The sequence below is a fragment of the Camponotus vicinus genome, unplaced genomic scaffold (assembly GCF_025532165.1).
Source record: "Camponotus vicinus isolate PSW18456_S1 unplaced genomic scaffold, iyCamVici1.0 SCAF_10, whole genome shotgun sequence".
Taxonomy (NCBI): Eukaryota; Metazoa; Arthropoda; class Insecta; order Hymenoptera; family Formicidae; genus Camponotus; species Camponotus vicinus.
In genome coordinates this window covers 7,627,492-7,650,519 of record NW_028141946.1, presented here as the reverse complement: position 1 = coordinate 7,650,519, position 23,028 = coordinate 7,627,492, and the positions used below count along the sequence as shown (strand labels likewise).

General features: G+C 36.1%; 2 protein-coding genes across 7 annotated transcripts in view; both read right to left on the bottom strand.

Moving 5' to 3' along the window:
- Window positions 1-4,745: 4,745 nt before the first annotated feature.
- LOC145961085 (sortilin-related receptor) lies at window positions 4,746-17,480 on the bottom strand. Its single transcript, XM_083080922.1, has 10 exons — window positions 17,185-17,480; window positions 14,923-15,198; window positions 14,627-14,788; window positions 14,192-14,476; window positions 13,836-14,104; window positions 9,439-13,727; window positions 9,022-9,278; window positions 8,418-8,889; window positions 8,114-8,320; window positions 4,746-8,034 (listed from the first exon to the last, which is right to left on the bottom strand). The coding sequence occupies exons 1-10, from the start codon at window positions 17,455-17,457 to the stop codon at window positions 7,973-7,975; spliced, it is 6,552 nt and encodes a 2,183-aa protein (XP_082937048.1). The 5' UTR covers window positions 17,458-17,480; the 3' UTR covers window positions 4,746-7,972.
- Window positions 17,481-19,436: 1,956 nt separating this feature from the next.
- Beta-spec (spectrin beta chain) overlaps window positions 19,437-23,028 on the bottom strand; it is a 32,012-nt gene continuing 28,420 nt past the window's right edge. For all 6 annotated transcript variants that reach the window (XM_083079859.1, XM_083079861.1, XM_083079863.1 and 3 more), the window contains one exon: window positions 19,437-21,809. In XM_083079859.1, the coding sequence (XP_082935985.1) occupies window positions 21,806-21,809 (4 nt within the window). In that variant the 3' untranslated portion in view covers window positions 19,437-21,805. The remainder of the gene's footprint in view (window positions 21,810-23,028) is intronic.

The window sequence follows — 23,028 nt, the reverse complement described above, 5'->3', positions numbered from 1 at the left end:
TAATATCGGCATCATCTGCAAAGAAGCGCAAAGATCTCGCGTCTTCAAGAGTTACTTGACGAACGCTGGGATACTACTGAGGCAAAGACTAGAGATAGCTTCTCTTTACGCGGTGCAGACAGACTTAATTGTGGGAACGTGGAGTTTCCTTCGGATCATTCACGGCCTCGTTCATTTAGTATTCCATCTCCATGTCATTACGCCGGCGCAGACATTTTCCGCAATTTTTCTCCCTCTTCGCACAGTTCATTCAAGAGATAAAAGTTTCGAATTGCCACTCGCCGAGCAATTACCCGATGCCTGTGTCTATAAATGGAAACGGCTTGAATATTATATTTTTCCGCGATGATCTTGAAAATGAAATTCATACGTTCTACTCTTCGCCCCTTAATTACGGATGCGAAATAAATTAATTCTTTTTCACAACCGCACGCGTGCTCGATTTAAACCGTGAGTTCTGATGTTACACAATCTTCAGTACAGTTACATTGTTCAGACGAGTTAGAGCGTTAACCTTCTTCTCGGTATCTCCCAAAGTCATTTATCGAAGCTCTATATATTTTTTCTCCTTAATATCATACAAAGTCATGTGTTAAAACGAGACAATTACTTTATGCAAGAATAACCCCCTGTCGATCTTCAAGTTGTCCGCCGTTCGCATCCGCTGTTTCGAGCGTCGGGTTCATTCATCTTCATCGATCGTCGAGTCGGAGTCTTCTCTCAAGCCGTGATGAGGCACTTGCGTTTCTTCACACACTTCCAGTGTTACCATGTAACTAAACTTGGCGGATGGTAGAATTGCACTGAGGCTGGATGATGCCGAGCCGCCCCCAATGTAGCTCCTCCTTGCCTAGCTCTGCAATCGGGCCATTTAATAGTGGGGGATTCGGATCCCTTCTTTCGCTTCTGCCGGGCGAGCTTGCTCGCTCACCTCCTCGTGTCCTTGCTCCAACACGATTGTAATATCCGATACCGAGTGTTTCCTCCCTCTGCCGCACCTTCCACGCGATTCTTCTCATTCTCACGGGTCTCACGAGGCTTTGTTTCCGGCTAAAGTGCGAATCCGTGTCGCTGGCATTTTCACTAAACGCCGTTTTCGTCACCACCCTACTCAAGCACTATCGCGAATCTGACGGTCGAGTTTATCCAAAGTTACCTTTCGAGATTAACAAACGCTACCTTCGCAAGAGACAAATGATTTTTTTAAATACAAAACATATTTATAAGTAAAAATACATATACTTGTCCATGAATGTAACGCAGTTCTTGACATATTTCTAAAATTGTAAATTTAAAAATAAATTTCGTATTAAAGTCTATATGCGCGCACATTGAAATTTTTTTCGCATCTTCAAAGGATCTTAGATTGAATTTATAATTTATACATCATCGAACAATTTGTAATCGCGCTTGACTTTAATTATGTACAGTCATTCTTCTTGTCATTTTTGACAGGTGGTACCCTAGAATGTTACAAATGCACGCACTGTTTATCGTGAGAACTTTTAGAGTGCGCTTGCAGAGAAATCACTAAGCAAAGGTTCCACCTGAAAAAGGGCATTCTCACGCGAAGAACGTGAGTCGTGCCAACATTCGACATTTTCTAGGACGGCGACCTCGATCTCTGCATACGCCGCGTTCCGCTGGAGCGGAAGCGTCGTTCGTCGCTTAATACGGAAGATCGTTTCTCTGCGAGAACTTCCGCGTCTCGAGAGAGGGTGAGAGCTCGACAATGAGAGACGCTAATGTGCAACACTTGTAGCATGCTAATCGATCGCTGTAACATGCTAATTCTACGAACGATTAATGTTCGTGCCTCTCGGTTCGTTTTAGGAACATCGTACCTCTCATGATGCACATTTATTGCTCCACGTGTAATTTTGTAAGCGGACAGAATATCTCTCTTTACGTACGAGAGACGCGGTCACCAAAAGTAACAAAGAACCTTGTCACGGATTCAAGAACACAAATCCAGATATAACAGTACTTGAACTTGAATATATCTCAATCATAATTAGAATACGAATAAATAATTTTCAAGTAATTCGCTTATGAAACATTTAAGTAACACAAGAGATTATCTTAATCTCGTTACGCAAAGAGCGATTTGATCAAATGCATAGCTTTAATTAAGAAGATTCGGTGAGAAACGTTATAATAATACACAATTATATCTCTTCGATCGATATAATCAGCTTAATAATAAGTTGTTTGAAAGTCATACTTGTTAAACAGGAAATAAAACCTCTGTTTATAACGCAAAGATGCATGCAAAATGATACAATCATTCAGAAATCAGTTGAAAAAATAATGCAAATATCTTTTGAACATCTTTTGGATTCATTGATAATTAAGATTAATTTGTTTTTTTTTTTTACACGTCATAATTTTAATCATACATATAAACTTGACATTTCTTTGAAATATAATAAGTTCTAAAACACAAGAAGAGAAGTGAAAATAAGTGATGTTATCTAAAAAATTATATTATATAATAACTATATATTGTTCTATTCGTCGCAAACTTTTTTTATTAAGTAGTTTGTATAACGTTAATAATTATTGCGTGCATTCGCAAAATGTTTATCTGAGCGTCACAACGGAAAGATCAGGGTGTAATCGTCAGTGTTCGTTGCACTCTGTACAGTGCGAGGCAATTTAGTCTTTAAACGATCTTGGAATAAGATTAGGAAAAACGTACATATACGCATACCAACCGCATATAATTAAAGTAACAATTATGATTACGGTACATGAGCGCGTGGTTGCCCCGAGTTTATACGCATTATAACGCTGCGTCGCTTTAAAAGCGTAACGCTGCGACGTTCTTTCTTTTCACGAGATATACGATATCTATTATGATAAAATGCGAACGAGTTTCATATAAATAATAAAAAATAGCTCTTTAGAACGCAAATAATAAGTTTTCGTATCAATCATAACAGGATATACACGATTATTCTGCAATATATGTAACGATTATAACATGTCAGGTTCGTCAATCAATGTATACATATAATGTGATATAATTATAAAATAGATTAATTTTAGAAACATATAAATTATTGCAATAAAAAATAATTTTTTTAATATAAAATGTGTAGGACTGTTTTTCGAAATTTTTTAATGCTGAATATGATTTCCAAATTTCTTAAAATTGTGATGTGACAAAATTTAAAAGCCGAATCAAACATCTAAAGTCAACAAAAATGCAAAAAATAATTATTCTTTTTTTGTTGAATTATATTCTTAAATGTACTTTAACATTTAAAAAAAAATATTATTCTTTCGATTTCATAGAAAAATTGTACACATTAAATATATTTATTAATGAATACTCGGTCATTTAAAATATGACTGTAGTAATACTAAGAAAATTAGAACCACGAAATGTGAAATTATATATTATGATTTCTTTCAAGTTACAAAAGCGTATCAATCTTATACTTGTATAGATATCATCTCAGCTCTGAGATCATAGAGTTCTAAACCGTTATTTATGATATTTTATGGTTGTCCCATGTAATCTAAGAATAATCCAAGGCCAAGGCTAGTCGACGATAAAATACAATATGTATAAAATTATATAGTGGATACAAAGGCTTAAGTGGACAACGGAATATAGTAATAAAAGTAAATACATGTGCGCGGAAAATGGACGTTGCGGTATCTATGATGTCGAAACTCTATAGATAATCTCTAAATTTCTGCTTACTTTTATGCAAATCTTTTGCGCAAATTAAAACGTCACTGTTTACTACACGCATGAGATTTAAAAGAAACGTGCATTCTCAACCGGAAAAATATACGCAAACAAGAATTCTGACACGTTATATTACCTAATAAGAAGAAATACATAAATATCTAAGATCGTGAGATTTTTAAGGAACTTTTTTAACGCATATCAGGTATTTTGCTCTTTCAAAAAAAAAGTCAACTATGAAATTTTATCTGTATGTTACACTGAATTACATAAAGAGTTACGTTATATCGAACGTTATATCGAACATTACATAAAGAGTTTCTTAGATCAATTAATTACATCTCATGCAGAATATGATATAATGATATAATGATTAAACGTTGTAACGCGTAACCTGAATGTAACCATATTGGGAATTCACACATGATAAGAGGATTTAAGATGCGAAATTCATTCGGATTTGCAATCCACAAAAGGATTAAAGTGTGAAAAAGACATCCGACTGAATATCCGGTACTATCCCGCTTGCTTAATGATGTTACGGGTCACAAACTTCCAAATTACCTTTCGGAATGGTAACGGAAGTCTTTCATCTTTTCTTGCGCGAGAGTTTGTTGTGAATTCGTAAAACTATTATTTTCATCGTTCCATTTTTTCGAAATTGGACCAAGACTGGGAACATCCGCTACATCATGAATTCGTGAATTTCATAGAATGATAAATGTACGAAAAGAACTATTGTTTATATGTGCGCATTATTACATATAATATACAGAGAAAAAATTAGAATCTATTTTTTATTATTTTATATACATTAAAATATCAATAATCTCTAATAAAAAATTGAAAATGAGAAAATTTTTCGCAAATAACATGCAAAATAAATAACTATAATTCTATAGAAAAGTAAAGTTGCTTAGAAAAATATTATAATATATAATATATATTAAAATATAATACATATACATAGTTAAACTAGATTATATCGATGAGAATTATTAGTGGAAAAAAAGCCGGAATATGCGGGAAATGTTGAGGTAAATTCATATAAGAAAAGCACAAAAGAATTACTTAATATATTCTGTGCCTTAAGTTTATTTATTTACACGTAAATATATTATATATTATATATATTTTATATTATATATATCACTGTCTTTCTTGTCGCTATAACTCTTGACATTTACATCAACTATATCCTCTATATAATTATCGCTTACGCTAGTATAGATTTAAAAACATCGAAATTTATCGTTTTCTCTTCTCTGACAGACATATATAACGACTGAGCGCGTGACCGCGTCAAATTATCAGCGAAGAAATTATTTTTATGATTAATTCATTTTGTTCACGAAGTGTGGTGATTTTTTTCATCGGTAACGTGACGACAACGAACCGAGAGCCTAGCTAATACTGTTTAAAAATCGTCTTTTTGTCAATCATCTCGTGCATACATCTCTTCTACTTTCTTTTCCATCATCAAATAAAAAACACAAAATGTTGAGGAAAAGAACATTAAATGTTTTAGCAATTTAATACAACAAAATGCATTTATAATTGTTTCGACTTATGAAACGTTACTTCGCTTCTTGGCTCCTCTATCTGTTTGATTCGCCTCACACGTTCTTCGATCATATTGATTTGGATAAATTGATTGAATTCGACTCATAACATTTTTAGGAACTCGTATACTTATTTTCCATTTACGAAAAAAGAAACAAAACAACAATAATTAGTCAAGAATATAGTCAACTGCATCTCTAAATTTTTTTCATTAGATTTTGTGAAAAAAATATGATCACTGCATGAAATTTCATGTACAGTGAAAGAGGATATAAAAAGGTTTTTTGTCGGTATGACGGTTCTTTCTCGTCGTGGCAAGATCGCGGACTTTAATCGTTAATGTCTTTCATGAATAATCCAGTAGGTTAAATTCGTTACTTAAAATATTGATTCGAATATTATTATTATTTACAATAATACAGGTCAATATAATTTTCTTTTGAAACACAAGGATCGAGATAATCACCTATAACTTTTTTTATACTGAAGACAAATCTAGAATGCTCTGTCACGTTACAATTTGGAAAAACGAAGTTAAAATTGCAAAAACGGATTTTTTTTAAACGTATTTTGCTACAGCTATGGTATGTGCATATTAGAAGTGTTTTATTGCCTTTAAAATTATTTATATATATTTGCATATTTGCAATTTTAAAAACCCTTAACAATTAATATTTCCATATATATATAAATAGAGATAAAAATTTTAGAGTTTTGAGATTGCAAATATATCAAAAATTCAACATGATGAACTCAATAGCAGGTGTTTAAAATTTTTGCTCTTATATCACAATTAATCCACTACTTTAATTTAGTTGATAATTAGATTATTTGTACTCTGTAATGAATCTTTCTTAGTTTAACTTTACTAAAACTGAAACAATATTTATTAATGAAAATCTTAAAATCAAATTTTCGCAATAAATTTATTTTCAAGATAACTCTATGTTAGATCTGTTATTGATTAATTTTGAATTATTTATTGAATTATTGATAAATTCGAGTTCGATATTGGTTTAGTCATCCCGTATGATTTAAAAAAAATCGAAAGAAAATTAATAGATTATCTGCTCGACAAAAAGAAGTTCTAAAGTCTGCAATCGATTCTCTTACAACAAAAAGCAAAATATCAAAGTTTCTGAATCAAATAATCGTAATGTCACTGCAATAGAATACTAATTATAGTATTAATTAAAAAAGAGAGATGTAATCTTCTCTCCAAAACAGATTTCTCTATTTCAAACGCTTCTAAAAATATATACATACTTGATTTTAATCGAAATAAAATTATTTCAGAACAAATCATATATAACTATAACATGATAAATTACATTAAAATAAAATATTCTTTTTTACGATTGTAACTTCAAATTTTTAAAAGTTGTAACGAGATAGAGTATTTTAAAAAACTATAAAAAATATTATTTTTCTTTTTTTCTCTTTTTAAATTGCGTAATCTAAAAATCATGACGCGGCATCACTATCATTTCATTCGCATTTTCAAGTATCATTCAGTTGATGTCTTTGTTTGAATTTTTCTTAATTCAATCTTAGCAAAATGGTATGTCATTTTTAAAATATAAAAAAATTAAAAAAATGTAATCTATTTTATTCTCACAAAACATATAACATCTAATAATTTTTGATAAATTTAGGCTAAACAAAATTCTTAACATTATGTTTAAATCACGTTCCTAATTTATCAACGCTCAGTTCATTTTTATTACAGAATTATATATAATTATTGGAATATTCGAATTATACACAATAATCGAAATATTCCCTTGCATATTTAATTGCAACATGCCTCTATACGAAGGTCAGGTCACCTTTTTTGCGAGATAGAAACTCGCTTATAGAAACTTCTTTCAATGCCGCATCATAGGCTCGATAATAGTAATTGCAACGATTACAAAGATTTGCTCAATTCTTTATCAAACGAAATGTTATAGAAATGTACTCGATAATAAATGAAACTAATACATCCTTCAAATGCGGCATAAAAGAAAGCATTACTTTGGTCGTGCACTTCCTATGGAAAGAACTTATAGCATCTATGTGTAGAGATTTGTTTGTTTAATATTAAAATAATTTTCAAGTTTTTATGCAGAATACCGCAAGTTTACTTTCATATCAATAAATCAATAGATTAAAAAAAATGTTTCTTCACACAAGTCATAGAAATATAACATTAGAAATGCATCTCGCTAAATGTGTGACACCTCGAAAATCTCACAATCTCGTGACCCATAAAAAATATTTAGTATATACAAATTGCCGTTTCTTCAACTAGCATCTACTTCCGTTGTTAGACGATAAAATTCAGTTTCAAACTGTAGCTGTCTCGATTTGTTTACATTCAAATTTAAGATGCAACGGTCTCTCTCCAATTACACGGCAGATAATTATCTGGATGGTTTGTGATGTACATGTATACCGTATTTCTACGTTTCATGTATCGTATAAATGGCACGAAAAGCTCTTATGTAAACGTTGTAAGCGCAACTTCTCTATTAATTGTTAATTATAATGGCAAGTAGTATTACAATTAACATTCATCTAGTTTCAAAACGTTTTTATAAAAGCTTTTCTCTTTCTCCATTCATCATAAAATTTGATCTATATATTCAAAATTATCATATTAATAGTGTCTTGGCACATCTTTTCTTTTTTAACATGTAAATATTCTGTTCATATATATGGCGTTCATGCGATTACCAAAGGTTCGTCATCTGAAAAGCCTCGGATCACAGGACTGTCTTCTTCTTCTATAAGGAAAAAGGAAATTCATTAGTTCTTTTTCCTTATTTCACATTCGTTTCTCTTATTTTTCAAAATGACACTTACCTAAACCGTCTGTCGTGCCTGGGAAGGTAGCTTGTCCTCGCCTCGTGTCATAATGACTATTGGCAAATTGTGTAAAGCTATTAGATAATCTTCTATGTCGAATGATGAAATATGCTAGCGCTGCACCCAACGCTAAGACGACTAAGCAGATCGATATAGCGAGAGACAATATGTTCGACGTGTTCATTATCACGGGGAGTTGCGAACCTATTAAATAAAAAAATGAAAAAGCTTATTATATACATATACATATATTAAAGCATCTCGCTTCTCGAAAGAGAATCACCTCAAAATAGAGACTTACCTGAAAATTGCGTACTCCACGTTTCGCTCAATGGACTTCGATATCCGTCTTCCGTGACCAGACGTGCGGCAAAGGTATAAATCGTTCCATCTGTTTTAGCGTCCTTGTAGCGATAAGGCGATCGATCTTTAGTAAAGATGACGTTAGCCGTCGACTCATTTATCTCTCTCGATCCCTCGGCTATCAAAATCTCGATATGCCGCTCAACATCCTTCGGCATATCCGGCTCTTGCCAATATATTAGATAATCTTTATTATCGTGCAAGACAGTGACTTGATGGGGCGGCTTGATCGGTGGTGCCATATAAACAAATGGTTGAGTGGGTATAGCATTTTCCTCATCAGTCGCTACCGTAATACTATATTTTCCACCGTATTTGATAGAGTGGAAGGTATGTTTCATGATAGTTTCGTTAGTCGATGACAATGTCACAACCGTCTGTTTGTTGAGGATAGTTTCCGTAACAAAAATCTATAAAAAAATCGATTAACTTGAATAAATATTAGTTTAGTTACATGAGAAATTTTCCTCAATAAACACAACTCAATTTTCTTAAAAAAATACATTTTCTCGAAAAAATATTTCATAATGTTATTAACTTACTGTATAACTGATTGGTTCATCAATTGTGGGACAACTCGCACTCCATGAAACGATTATACTATCATTTTTATCTGGCGATGGTATTACTCGCAATCTCTTCGGAGGTGCGCGTTTGTTGAAGTACGTCGGAACCGTGATCGGTTGACATAAAGGTCCCGCTCCGTAATCTCCAATAACACCAACGGCAAAGAAGTATGATTCACACGCTTCCAAATCTTTGATCGTAGCCGTGAGATTAGTAGTTTTTAACTTGTAAGCTAAAAACAAAATAGAAAGAATATTTTTCATTATAAAGATATTATAAAAAACAAAACAATTTAATCACGATTAGTAACGTTTAATTTACAATGAAATACCGATTATCTTATTATATTAAAATAATTTTCGTGTAAAAAAATCGTACAAATTTCTTCTCACCTTTAAAGAAATCAAATATATTGGTGGCGTAATGAATAGCATACTGGAATTTGATTTTCTTGGTGCTCTTAGGCGGGTCCCATGTAAGTTTCACAGTCGTCCTCTGAGACTTTACCAATTGCGCGTCAAACTTTGTTATTAGTGGCAGCGCAGTATCGTTCGTCGAAGCCGTCACTATGGCAACTTTACCAACATATTTCTTTTTCACTGCACCGACTTCAAAAGTATACTTGATTCCTGGTGATAATTTTGTCACTTCCAATTGATTTTCCATAGTCGTAATTGTCTGCAGCGTTGGATAAGACGGCGGTGCTCTGGGAGTAACATGATATCCATCCACATCTTTCATTTTCTTCCACGTCAACGTGACAGAGTGATTCGTCGTCGACACCACGCGAAGATCTTCAATGTCATCGATGTTGGCTGACCCGTCGAACGTCAATGTGGCAACCTTTGACGAAACTGACAGGTACTGTCGGTTCTTTGCCACGATCCAGAAAGAATAATTCTTGCCCGCCTCAAACGCCATGTCGATGATCGCGGAGGTTTTTTGCCGCGAGAACTCCATGGGCGGTATAGGCGGTGTGATGTAACCTTGATAGCCTATAATAAGACCGTTTGGATGTTCAGGTTGTCGCCAAGAGACCTCCACGCGAGTGCCGTTCTTCTGCGTAACTGTCACGTTCCACGGCTCAGATGGCACACCTTCGCCAGTCGTTATGATTTGATACTTAGCTGGTGGAAATGCAGTGCTTTGACCCTTCACTTTGACGTAGACAGTCAAATTATACTTGGTATATGGCTCCAGATCGTTGAATTGATACTCGGTCTCTTCGATCCACTCACTGGCATTGGTCCACTTGGCGCCTGGGATTGCCCGCGCGATCGATGGCAGGAACTCGAATGTAACGTTCGATGGTATCGGCATCCACCAGAAGAGCAAGAGGCTGCTGTCGTTAATGGCACGCTCATCCACACCCATCACCAGTACCTGATATACGCGTGAGCCGTTCTTCTCGCAGTTACTTTCGTCAAAGCCATCGAAACAATCCTGATGACCATCACAGTAGGATGCTAACGGGAAGCAGCGCGTTTCGTCACATGGGAAGAGACCGACGAAGCAGGATGGGGTGGCGGGTGGGCTTGTGTCATGCTCCGTATGGCAGCCGAGCTCGTCACTGCCGTCCGGGCATTCTTCGATGCCGTTGCAGATGTAGGATAGAGGAACACATGAGCCGTCCTGACGGCACATAAACTGATCGTTCTCGCGGCATGATGCGTGCATATGTTCACAGTGCTGCTCGTCCTCACCGGATGGACAATCGTTGGAGCCATCGCACACCCATGCGTTTTCGATGCACTCGCCATTGTAACACTGAAACTGGTGTTCGCGACAGATGCGCGACTGCTCGGTCGTATGAATTGGCGCCAATGTAGAGTCTGACGTATCGTCCATTTCGCTACCGCAGCCAATCTCGTCAGAATTGTCACCGCAGTCGTCCACGCTATCACATTTCCACCAATACGGTACGCACTTCTTGTTCTGGCACAGGAACATCCAATCGTTGCAGGAATTCGTTGGCAGAACCGGTGGGATAAACGCTGGCGGCACGGTAGTAATGGTACAGTTTAATTCGTCGGAACCGTCTACGCAATCCTTGTCGCCATCGCACGCCCATGACTTGTATATGCACCGTTGTCCAAAATCGGTGTTGGTGTTGTTACATGTAAACTGCCACGATTCGCACACCAGATTATTACAATCCCTTTCGTCCTCGCTGTCCTCGCAGTCTGGTTCGCCATCGCACTTCCAGGAAGTCGGTATGCACGAGTGTTCGTTCGTGCAAGCGAACTCATCGGATCGACACGTATTCGGTAAAACGCTTCTGGTGCAATTACGTTCGTCCGAGCCATCCCGGCAGTCGTCTTCACCATCGCAACGCCATCGATGCGAAATGCAGCGACCGCTGTCGCACTTGAAACGTAATTGATCTGTGCAATTGGCGTACGTGCAATTTTGTTCATCCTTACCGTCCTTGCAGTCGCGATCCATGTCACATACCCAGTATTTTGGTATACACTTGTTACCGTCGCACTCAAAATTAGTAGGGCTACACGTGGCGCGATTACAGTTGGTCTCGTCCGAGTTGTCGCCGCAATCGTTGTCACCATCGCACTTCCAAAATTCGGGGATGCACACACTATTGTTACAAGCAAACTGATTCGACGAGCAGGTACTAGCAACGCGTGGGCATGTCGAATTGGCGTAGGGTTTGATGCCACCTGGACAGAGACATTTTCCGTCTGTCATTACCATGCCATCCGGACAAAGGCACACATGACTGTTGCCCGGTGCACCCAGGCAGATATGTGAGCACGTGTTGTTTGTCGCGCACTCGTTTTTGTCGGTTTGCACGCTATGCCCAAAGATCTTCAGGTCCATCAGGCCCACGATTTGAAAGCCAATTATTGTGTTGATTCCAACACCGTGATCTTTGTTGGCGACAAAGATCATCGATTGTTTCCAATCATCCCAGTACATGTTGTCCTTCAAAACGGCGACTGCAAATGGATGCGACACGCGCGCATCGTTGGCGATAATCTTTTTAAATCTCTTACCCTCAAAGTCTGAAGAAGCGATATAATCCGCACGGGCATCTACCCAGTAGATACGTTCGGCAATGTGATCAATCGTTATTCCATTCGGCCATTCAACTGTAGGTTTGACGAACAATCGCTTGACGTCCGTGCCATCCATATTTGCGCGAGAGACAGAAGCATTGCCTGGCGACCAGTCGGTCCAGAATATATATCCATTCATGGGATGAACCGCGATACCTCTCGGTTTCTGCAATACGTTCGGGCCTAATATCGTTCTGCGCATTCTGCCCATGGTGGATATGTCTGTTCGAACTATTTGTATCCTCATTTTAACACCATCCACGAAATAGAGCACATTGGACACCCAATCGAAGGCCATTCCCTCGATGGAACTTAAATCACTTTCGACGAGAACTTCGGGATAGCTATTGCCTTTCAGACATTGTCTGCCAATTGTATCATTTACAATATCCGCCCAGTATAAACAATTGTTCTTCATATCAAATTCGATAGCAATCACATTTTTCAAATCGTGCACGGGCAACGTTTCCATTTTATTTTCCACCAGATCTATTCGCGTTATGTGCTCCCGTTGAGCAACCAACAGAAATTCTGGTGCTTCGTCCATAGGACATGGTATCTCATCAGGCTCAAAGTTTCTCGCAAGACCGCCGGAACATTCGTCATCAGATATCTTTATGTAGCCTTTTGTACGATTATAAAACTCGCCAGGTTGACATGTAATTGGCACGGCATAAGGATCGTAATCAGTAATTAATTTATTGCGGATACAATGATACGGATTTCCGATACGCATGAAACCGTAATCACACTGATAATCGTTTGCGTCGCACTGACAGACCTCCAATCGCACTGGTCGATCGTAATTCACGCCTTGATAGCAATTAGTATGTACCGCGCGTCTCTGATACGTTTCTTTACGTCCTAATACACAGGCCATAACTGGTTGATCGGTACTTGACGGCGACCAGAATTTGTAATCGTCCTCCGTACACTCCCTTTTAAATACATTTCGCAGATCAACCTTGATTATGAGCCATTGATGTTGTCCACTATCCGATCCGAACATGGTAAATACTGTAGTGTTCTCCCCGGGTTCCGTCATGAGACCGTAAACGCGTAACATTTTTTCATTGAATTCATAAGTTTGCCACGTTTCGCCTTCGTCCAACGAATACGAGATATCTCTGGTCTCTCCGCGCGACTTGAAATACTTTACTGCTACTAATAGACCTCCGTGATCGCCCATATTGAAAAAGTAATATTCCCTCAACACCTGTTTCCACGTGAGACCTGCATCTCGCGAGACATAGAGCGCAGGGTGGCCTTTTAAACTGCTTCCAATCACGCCAGTGGCCATTATTATTCCGGGCGCTGATTTCGAGCTCATGATCGAGACAGACCTCGTTACCGGATACAACTGACTGAATCTTTGACTCAAATGTAACGAGCAATCTTTCGGACAATGAATGTAGTAGCCTTCGTTATTCGTTGTCGGCGCTTTAAGGCTATTCCAAGTACCACCGTGATCAAAAGTGATCACCGATTCTAAGTTTTCCGGTCCAATCGAGCCTGATTTCGGAGTACCTTTGACTCGTGACGCTATGTATATACCTCGAAGACCTTCGACTTTATACATGTCTGTGAATGTCTCGTCAGCTACATCGCTATACAAATAAATACACAAATAAGCGGGGCAAAATTTTAAAAGAAATATTTTAAAAAGTCATACAATTTAGAATTTCACTCCATGCGTTATATTTCATTATACTTACTTCAACCAGCTGTCCTTCCAAGTACTGTTGAGGAAAAATGTGAAAATACCCTCCAAGGATAATGTAAATATAGCCTTTTCATGATCTATGACCTCCGACACATAAAGATTGACCATAGTCTCGCTGTGCGACACCGCGATGAAAACTCGATTGTACGATACATCTACAATATGGTAATCATTGCAATCCAATTCAGTGTTAAATTGCGCCACGACGAACGATTGATTTTTGTAAGACACATGGAGATCCAGGTGCTCCGACGTCCTATTCTGTTAAGCAGAATAAAGAATTAATGATCAAGAAGACTAGATTTGATGAAAAAAGATGCTATGTAAGCACAACATCATAATACTTGCCTTTGAATTTTTTACAGTGAACATATAATCGCCTTTGATTTGGAAATCCTCAACATTTTCGATGACAACAGCAAATTCTCTTCGTAAAGCCGGTCTTATTCGCAAACCCAAAGGATGTCGACTTTGATGCCAGAGTAAATATTGAATATCTAGTTTCCAAACCGTATTCGTTTCAGTAGGTTCTGTGCGTTCCACCAATAAAACACGATAAGGTGACCAGTAAAAGGCCTTCACAAAATGTTGTATCGGTACCCAAGCTATCCCACGATCGGTTGACATCCATAACTGAAATCGATTATAAAATTATAAAATTCGAATATTATAATATTATAAAATTCAAATACTTAAATCCTTTTACGAATTCTTGTAATGAAACAGTTCAATAACGAAAAAGTCGCGTGCAAATTCGGTATCTAACTTTATTTCATCTCATACCTTCCGCATCGAATCGACTTTATCCAGTGCGATGAGTACTCGTGGATCTAATTCATAAAACGAGACCTCGGTCGGATGAAATGGCACTGGAATTCTTCGAATAGTTTTGCCATTGTTAAACGTTATGAAGATTAAACTATGTTGACTGTCCACAAAAACACACTGCAAAGAAAATAAGATCTAGGAGATGTCCTTCCGATGACACGCAATCGGAGATATATATACGTTCGATAAATAATAAATTACCATTATACATTTTTTTATAAGAATCGATTTTGTAAATAAACGAGACTCACGTATTGGTAGTATTTTGGATGATTGGTGAATTTATCCACGACAGCGTATGCTGCATTGGGATCGGACGAAATCCTGAACTGTTCAGTCTTATTCTCAAACGTATCGCCATAATCGTAACTGATGTAAACAGCACTAGGATTGGTCGGGGAGGAGAATCTGCCACCTTGAAAACGCACCACGGGTGTGCTATCCCTTGCTAAACATATTATTACATTGGAACCTTCCCCGACCCAATGTACCATCAATTGCTGATGCGAATCATTTAAAGCATTGACCTGTAATAACGAGAAATATAATGATATTGGCGTTTTTTTCAAGCAAGCGACACAAAGGACACAGTGTATCGCTTCATCCTTGTTGGTTGCCGAATGTAAACAAGGACGAAATGATTCATTGTGTTACACTGTGTCCTCTGTGTTTGCTGAAAAACGTTTTGTAAGAGATGCTAGAAATCTTACGCATTGTATATAAATTTATGTAATAACGACAACTTTTATAAACAATGAGATTTACAAACAATAAGACTACTTTTATCTTATAATATTAGTCGGACAAACGGCATAAAAGATAAAGAGATAAGGAGACGAAAGATAAACGTGATTACAAGATTAAAATAAAAAATCAAGTACATAAAATTGTCGACTTGTTGAAAAAATACTGCAATGTTTATGTAGATTTAGTAGTATAAAGAAAAACGTATTAAAAACATGTAAATGTAAGATATATATGCGCGCATATAAATCGACATTTTTCTTGCAGTAATTTTAGCTGCATGCGCAAAATATATGCCGCAGGAGATGAATCATTGGATATGCGTAATTCGCGACAACCACTATCAGATTATTTTCTCTATCGCACTCAATATCTCTTTTCCTTAAACCTTAAACAAAGAATATAAATCGTCATTCGAAAAAACATAAAGATAGTAAATCATTCAAAATATTTCTATATTTCGCAAATTAATGCTAATTAATTGTATATATTAGCATAATTTTTCTAAAAGTATTAAACGCAAGAAAAAAATTCTGAGCGATAAAAAAGACGAATAAAAGGTCAATCATTCGTCAAGATAGAAGTGAAAGCTATCTGGTTTTTTTGCATAATTAATTAAATGCAAAACAGTCTAAAATCTAAAACATGCTATATATGATTGAAATAATTCTGCAAAAAATATTCCTAAAAAAATGATATAGAAAAAAAAAATTAAGATTAAGAGCACAGATTGATTAACATCGAAATATTTTTTTCTATCAAAAAAAATAATATGATTTTAATAAATTCGAAAATAATATGATTTTAATAAATTTAAAAATAATATGATTTTAATAAATTCAAAATCTCCCGGAGTAAAACACAAACAAACAAAGGAAACAGAGAAATGTAATATATTATCGATCAAATTAGTTTCTCGGAGCCTTGGGCAGTCCGTATCTCTTCGAAGTGACAAATTGCTACGTTTTTCTTTGTTATCACGAAAATTAATAGTCACAGTCAAAGTGCATATGCGTATCTATTAATATGTCATAGTCACTAATCTATAAGAGTGTGCATGACTAAGCACGCGTTACGTGACGTAAGAAAAATAGACGCAAAAAAAAAAAATATTATTCACAAGTGTTTCTGAAAATTCTCTTGGCAGCTCCAAAGCCAAGTGTCGCAGAAGAAAGGAAGACTCCAAAAATAACGATGATATCGCGCGTAACAATCTCGTACAACGATTTGTTTTGTTTACAGAATCGGCGACGTTTCCTTCGCGGAAAAGCCGCGGAAAGCGGGGAGAGAGGCTTTCCTCGAAATGCGGGAAGGGAGGACGCGAGCGGAGGGCGGTTAGTGACCCCTCGCGTGTATCAATATAAACGATGCGGGCCGCGCGACGCTCCGTTTCGTCGAGATTGATTGAATTTACTCCGGAAGAGAGATAATACGGCAATTATGCCCCGGTTGTGACCGCGCACAAAGGCCGCGCTTGTCCGTGTCTCGACGATCCCAATAGGAAAAACTCCGCGGGAGCGAGATACAGACACATCGGAGGAACGCGTGTCGCGCGTATCTGTGTACGTGGCGCGTCTATTTACGCTAACGTCCGCGAGTTTTTTTCCTTCCCCCATTTCCCGGGGGGGAGGAGGGGGGAGGAGGGGAAGGGGGCGACGGGGAGAATGCGGGAAAAGGGGGTGCGAGAAGCGAGAGAAGCGACGACCGTTGCCGGCGTCGAATTGCGACGCAACGACGCGACGACCTTCACCTACGCGAGCGATACGTACCTTGGTCGTGATGTTTGGATTATTGTTTGGGTGCTCGGGCGGCACGTCCCTGCGCGTACGCCCGTCGAATGACGTTTCGTGCCCGTCCTCGTCCGGATCCAGGGACCGCCTGTCAATGATCAGCGGCCTCCTGTAGGACGAGTCGCGGTCCTCCGCGACGTGCAACCGCTTCGCCCTGTCACCGTATCTCACGCCGTAATTGCACTCCGTCAGTAGAACCAAATGGAAGATTAACGCGAGGTAGTAAAAAGCCGCTACCGTCCGGCCGGCCATCTTGCCCAAGACTGACTCTTTCCCTCGAGAAAGCGGGGATATTATGCGCCGAGGCTACGAGTGCGCGCATGCGCAAACGGCGGACTTGTAAACGACGCTTGCGGTCTGTTCGCGAAATGTACCGCGGTGCACCAAGGGTGCTTATCGAAGTGCATTTATCGAACACAATTTCGTTCCTTCTTCATCCCCGCTTCGACGCTGAATGTTTCTGCCCCTAAAGCTCATTCGATTTTCATCAATGTTATTTTTTATTGCATGTATAAATAACATTTTTATATTAAAATAAAATTAAATTGATTTATGATGCGCGAATATTTTATGTTCCACGGTTATAAATATGTTGTCTTTTATTTTGAAAAATCAAAATAATAAATCGAAGTCGTATATGACGCTGCGGATAAGAAAAGACGCAGAATCTTTCGATAAAAACAACGGATCGCCGTTAGGGGAGCGAATGCTTTTAATGACGGTGCGCAGATGTAATAATAAAAGTATATTAGATAATGACTTTCATTTCCTGACATGGCTAGAACGGTGTCGTTGACGCGCCTAGGTACGTAGATTCCTGCTCGCGATATGTCCCTGGCGAAAATAAATATCGGAGCGTAAGTCGAATGTAAGGAAAGAGTAACAGAAGTGTAAACTAAGCTTCTACGAAGTGTTAACGTTTCATTTATGTTTCGTTGTTTCAATTTACGCCTCTTAGAAGCTTCGTTTACACTTCTGTTACTCTTTCCTTACATTCGACTTACGCTCCGATATTTATTTTCGCCAGGGATGTAATCGACATCTAAACGTTATTTTTATCCTTCGTAAAAAGATCGTCGATAATTTATTAAAAAATAAACGAATTATTATTATTACAAAAAGAATTACAATTTATTAAAAAGATAAGATAATCGAAAACTAAAATTCTATACAATTACGTTATCCGGAAGCTGTCATTTATTATAACAAAATATAACGTCATGTAATTAAAATTCGCTATCATGCTTTAATGTTTCACAACATGCTATAATAATGCGATTATCAGAATTGATTGATGATCGTCACGCGAGGAAGCAAAGATGACGCACCTTACCTCTTAAAAATTAAAATATTGAAAGCAAAGACGCATCTTGCCTCTTAAAAACTAAAATATTGCTTCTTTTTCTAAAAATGTGAGCAAGTTAAACTTTTTTTTATAAATATAAAAGAAACGATTGAAAAATAATAGAGTAATCCGGCTTCAGTTGTCAGGTTTATCGAAAAGAATTTTCAGAGGATTTTTCTTTTAAAATGCAATTAAAAGCAATTCGAGTATGTTCTGTTTGAGAATCTTATCTTACCTTGCGTTCGCCTAGAGATAAATCAATCAACTGATTGCACAGCTGATTGCACAGAAAGCGAATTTTTCGACGATTACCACAATTTGCGGACGATTGCGGTGTCCGATAATTTCCTTCTCGTTTTTCGCAAAATCTAAACATCATATCACGGATATTTTCGAGTTCTCGAACGAAACTCGAACGCGATAGAATTATTCTTTTCGGACGTATTTTTTTTTTTTATTTCGTTTCGATTCACGATGGACGGTAACTAGGGCGTGTAGTTATCTCGCTGATTTTTAATTTCCTGTTTTTTGGCAACAGTGCACGAACGAATCGATATCGTTGCAACGGAAATTGTACGCGTTGTTATTACTGTGTGCCTTCCGCACAATCGCGTGTATTTCCAACATTGACATTTAACTCGTGAACCTAGTCCCGCAATTTTATTACGGTTATCATGCATGGATGGACATCGCATATCCTGACAAACTAAACTTCGCATAAAATGTTCTTGCAGATGTAACAATTCGATCTTGCATTAATAGATTCACGATAAATAAAAAAATCTCGTAGGAAAATGTATAGATCTTATGAGAAAGACGGGTTTCTCGTGTGTCTTGTTTCGAAATTTCATTATAGTTTTTCCACTGGCATCAACTACATTTCATATATATATATCGCATTTTATTTGTCAACGAAGCTATAAAAAGGCACATTAAAAAATTACAAGTTGATCTTAATGAAGTTTGAAGGTAAAGTAATTAATGCGTACACATTACATTGCCGTGTCTCGTGCGTGATAAGGAAGTGTGAGTATTGATTCGTTTTCCAAGGGAAGATGGAATTAATCGAGCGAAATATACTCTTAATACAGTGTTAGATATAAAGGAAAATTGTTTTCTCGCTAAAGAGAAATACTGTGCCATATCTGCATTTCTAACGTATCGAGAATTGCAATCCGAAAAGTACAACCAAATATTTAATTTAAGCGATATTTAATAATATACATGCAAGCTCTTTTCGTATTAAAATGTTCCTATAATCAAATGTACTTTCAGTTTTCTAAAAAATTTTTATTTAATCTCGCTGAGATAATCATCGATAATACGAATCCGGTCTTCTTATCTCGAAGATAGAATGTACGTAGAAGGAACATTTCAAAACGAAAAGAGCCACCATGTTAATTCGACAATTATTATATATATATATCATCTATTATAATAATTTTTATTTCTTAATGTTCTTCATCATTCTCTGTATTTATATATTTATAGATATATTTATATATAAAACACATAGCTATGACATACCAAATGTATTGTTTAGCAATGCGACTCTGATATTCAAATGTTTCCGCTAAATGCGCATGCATGAAATTATAAAAGCGAATGTACAATCATTTTGATTAGAATTTATTCTCGCGGACATAATATGCGTACAGCTTCATATATACAAATCTCTGTGTATATAAGCTTAGCTAAAAAAAAACGCAATTACAAGATATCCCAAATGTTTAACGCAAGTCGGAATTAAATCATAAATTGCAAACGGTCGCCGAATCGATCAGTCGAGTCGCATTGATTTGGAGAACAAATGAAATGTCGTTTAATATATTTTTTTCATAAAATCATTGTAATATTTCCAAGATATAATGATTAGATCAAAAAATACGGAGAATAAAAAGAATTCTTAAAACTTTGCAATAAAGGGACTTATATTCTAGGAAAAAAAAACAAGGCAAATGCGATAAATATTAAAAAAATTAACAATTACAAAAGAATAATATATGATCCGTATAATATCACGCCAAATGTCAAGTTGGAATCAAGTGAGATACAGTGATTTGCGACAATGATATAATAATTTACGGCTATATAATAATTTATACCGTAAGCGCTCACTTAATACGAACTGTATCATTTGCGCAGGTCTAGAAATTTTTAAATATCCTTTCAATTCTACAGAATTATGATATTTAGGAATATTTAGGGAAAGGTTGGGAGGGGGAAAACTCTCTTGTTAGTTATTATATTTTCTTTATAATTCTTCAATGCGATTTTTTTCCCTTAGGACGCTGCATATTTAACAATTTATTAAAAGCTAGTTTATATAATATTATGTCCCAAGTTAGTGTGGCTCTTAAAATATATGGCAGTCATTCAAACGCAAACAGACACGTTTGCAGGGAAAAAAGTCAAATAAAATACTGCAGTGCAATAATATGATAATGAAAGCGATATATCCTAAGCAATCAACACGGCTGGAATCATTTCTCGTTCTCGCGTGTTTATTGTTGTTGAAGATTATATATCTTCTATAATACGAGAACCCCTGTGTGAAATGCAATAAGAAAAATGCGTCAAAATATTAAAAATTAACTCGTCACAAAAATCTGTGCTCATCGTGTAGAATAATTATACTTCGTCATAAGCCCCATGATTAATATTTATGTTTCCTCTAATCTACATATTTTGCAAATGAATTAAGCTTGTCTCTGTCAAATAATTTCTTCTTAAGAAAATTGCTGAATTATAGAAATTCATAAAATATTTTGTATCATAAAGAAGATATAATTTATTAAATGACAAAAAATAATTATGCATTTCTAATGCGTGACAATGATAATAAAACACGCAAATACGAATTACGTGTATATTATAAAATTAAATCCCGTGTCAAGTCTGATCACGCTAACGTGGGACAATAAATGTCACTTGTTCTTCAACTAGTAATATTGCAAAGTGTCCAAAATTCATTGAAGAACTAAATTTAATTAGACTTTCAATAGCCTACACTTGTAAATATCAACATATATAACCGTTAAATATCTCCATTCGTCGAACGTAGGCGTTTTGTCAAAGATCCATTCAATTCGTCCTTCAATATATTTCATAACACCCCATCGTGTGTGATCATGTCTTCTAATTTTATATTAGCGTTGCTTTAACCATGTAGAGCGACGAAACATTTTTCATAAACGCGATGTTGTGCTGAGACGCATTACGAGAGCGGCTTATACCGAACTTCACTGCTCCAGTTTAGCTGAAAATTAGCAAATGTGAACGGTGATAATTATTTCATCACTAGGGCAATCATTAATTGTCACTTCCAATTACTGTTTTTGTTTTACAATTTAGGATTCGTATGCACAATTACGAGATTAGATAAGAAAAAAGGCATATGTATATATATAGGAAATTAGCTAAAATTCTTGTAAGTTGTAAAAATGCGGTTTATAATTTTTCAGGATGACATTTGATGCGAGAATTGTTAAAATTTAATATTAAAAATTAAATTAAAATAATAATTACAGTAATTATTGTTCAGAATTTGAAAGAAAGTACATATTATACTCGCTCTATTTCAACTACTGCATGTTTTTTATATATTATCATTATTTATAAAATAAATATGTTACACAAAAAAGATGCTACCATATAAAAGTCTTCCTCAGTGCATTATAAAAGAGATTAAGTCACTTATATCTAATATATGTATAAAATTATCAACTACTCCGTCTTTAAGGAGTCACATTTCGTGAAATACGTGTCTGAAATAGATGATGCGCGGATGTACTCAGTTACCTCTACGATAAAAATTCCTGGGAATATTCTGATAGCAGAAAAAGCATGAAAAGTAAATGACGATGTTCAGAAGCGGTGGAAGCTACAATATAAAATTTGTGTGACAATGATACACAATAATCCGAATATCTACATAACACACTATCTTATGCGAAATAATAAAAAATATCCAAAATGAAAGCGATAGATATGTATGCGAATAATAAGCACTTATTACATAAATGTTAAACGATGTGGTAGAGAACAATCGTGTTTCGCATATCTGTCATTTGCTTATGATGAGAGAAACTTGCAAAATTTATAGATTTTTTTATATAATAAAAAATGCCTTATAATTCCCGTAAAAATATTCAAACACTCTTATTGCTAGATTCGCTCTACGTATGAACACAGAAAGCTCTACGCACATCCAGATATTCTCTCATTTCAGAGATTTTCACGTAATCATTCCGCATTCACAATTGGAAGAACATTCCTGCCGTATTCTTCAGAGAGAAGCTAATTATAACGAAAAACTAAATACAAGAAGAAAAAAAAAAGACAACTGGAATGATGATCGGTTAATCGTGCAATAGTACGATATGGTAGAATGATCTAGGATTATGTGCGACTCACCGCATTTCTAAATGTTGTTCCAATTGTGTACTGTTTCATACGTTCATTGGTTTCGCTTTCTA

Bases quoted from the DNA above. Each gene is read 5' to 3' on its own strand.
- LOC145961085 (XM_083080922.1), bottom strand. From the start codon at position 17,457: ATGGCCGGCCGGACGGTAGCGGCTTTTTACTACCTCGCGTTAATCTTC. The intron at 14,105-14,191 runs GCAAGTATTATG...TCTGCTTAACAG, and splicing joins TCACTGTAAAAAATTCAAAG to AATAGGACGTCGGAGCACCT. The intron at 8,035-8,113 runs GTAAGTGTCATT...TTTTCCTTATAG, and splicing joins AGGCACGACAGACGGTTTAG to AAGAAGAAGACAGTCCTGTG.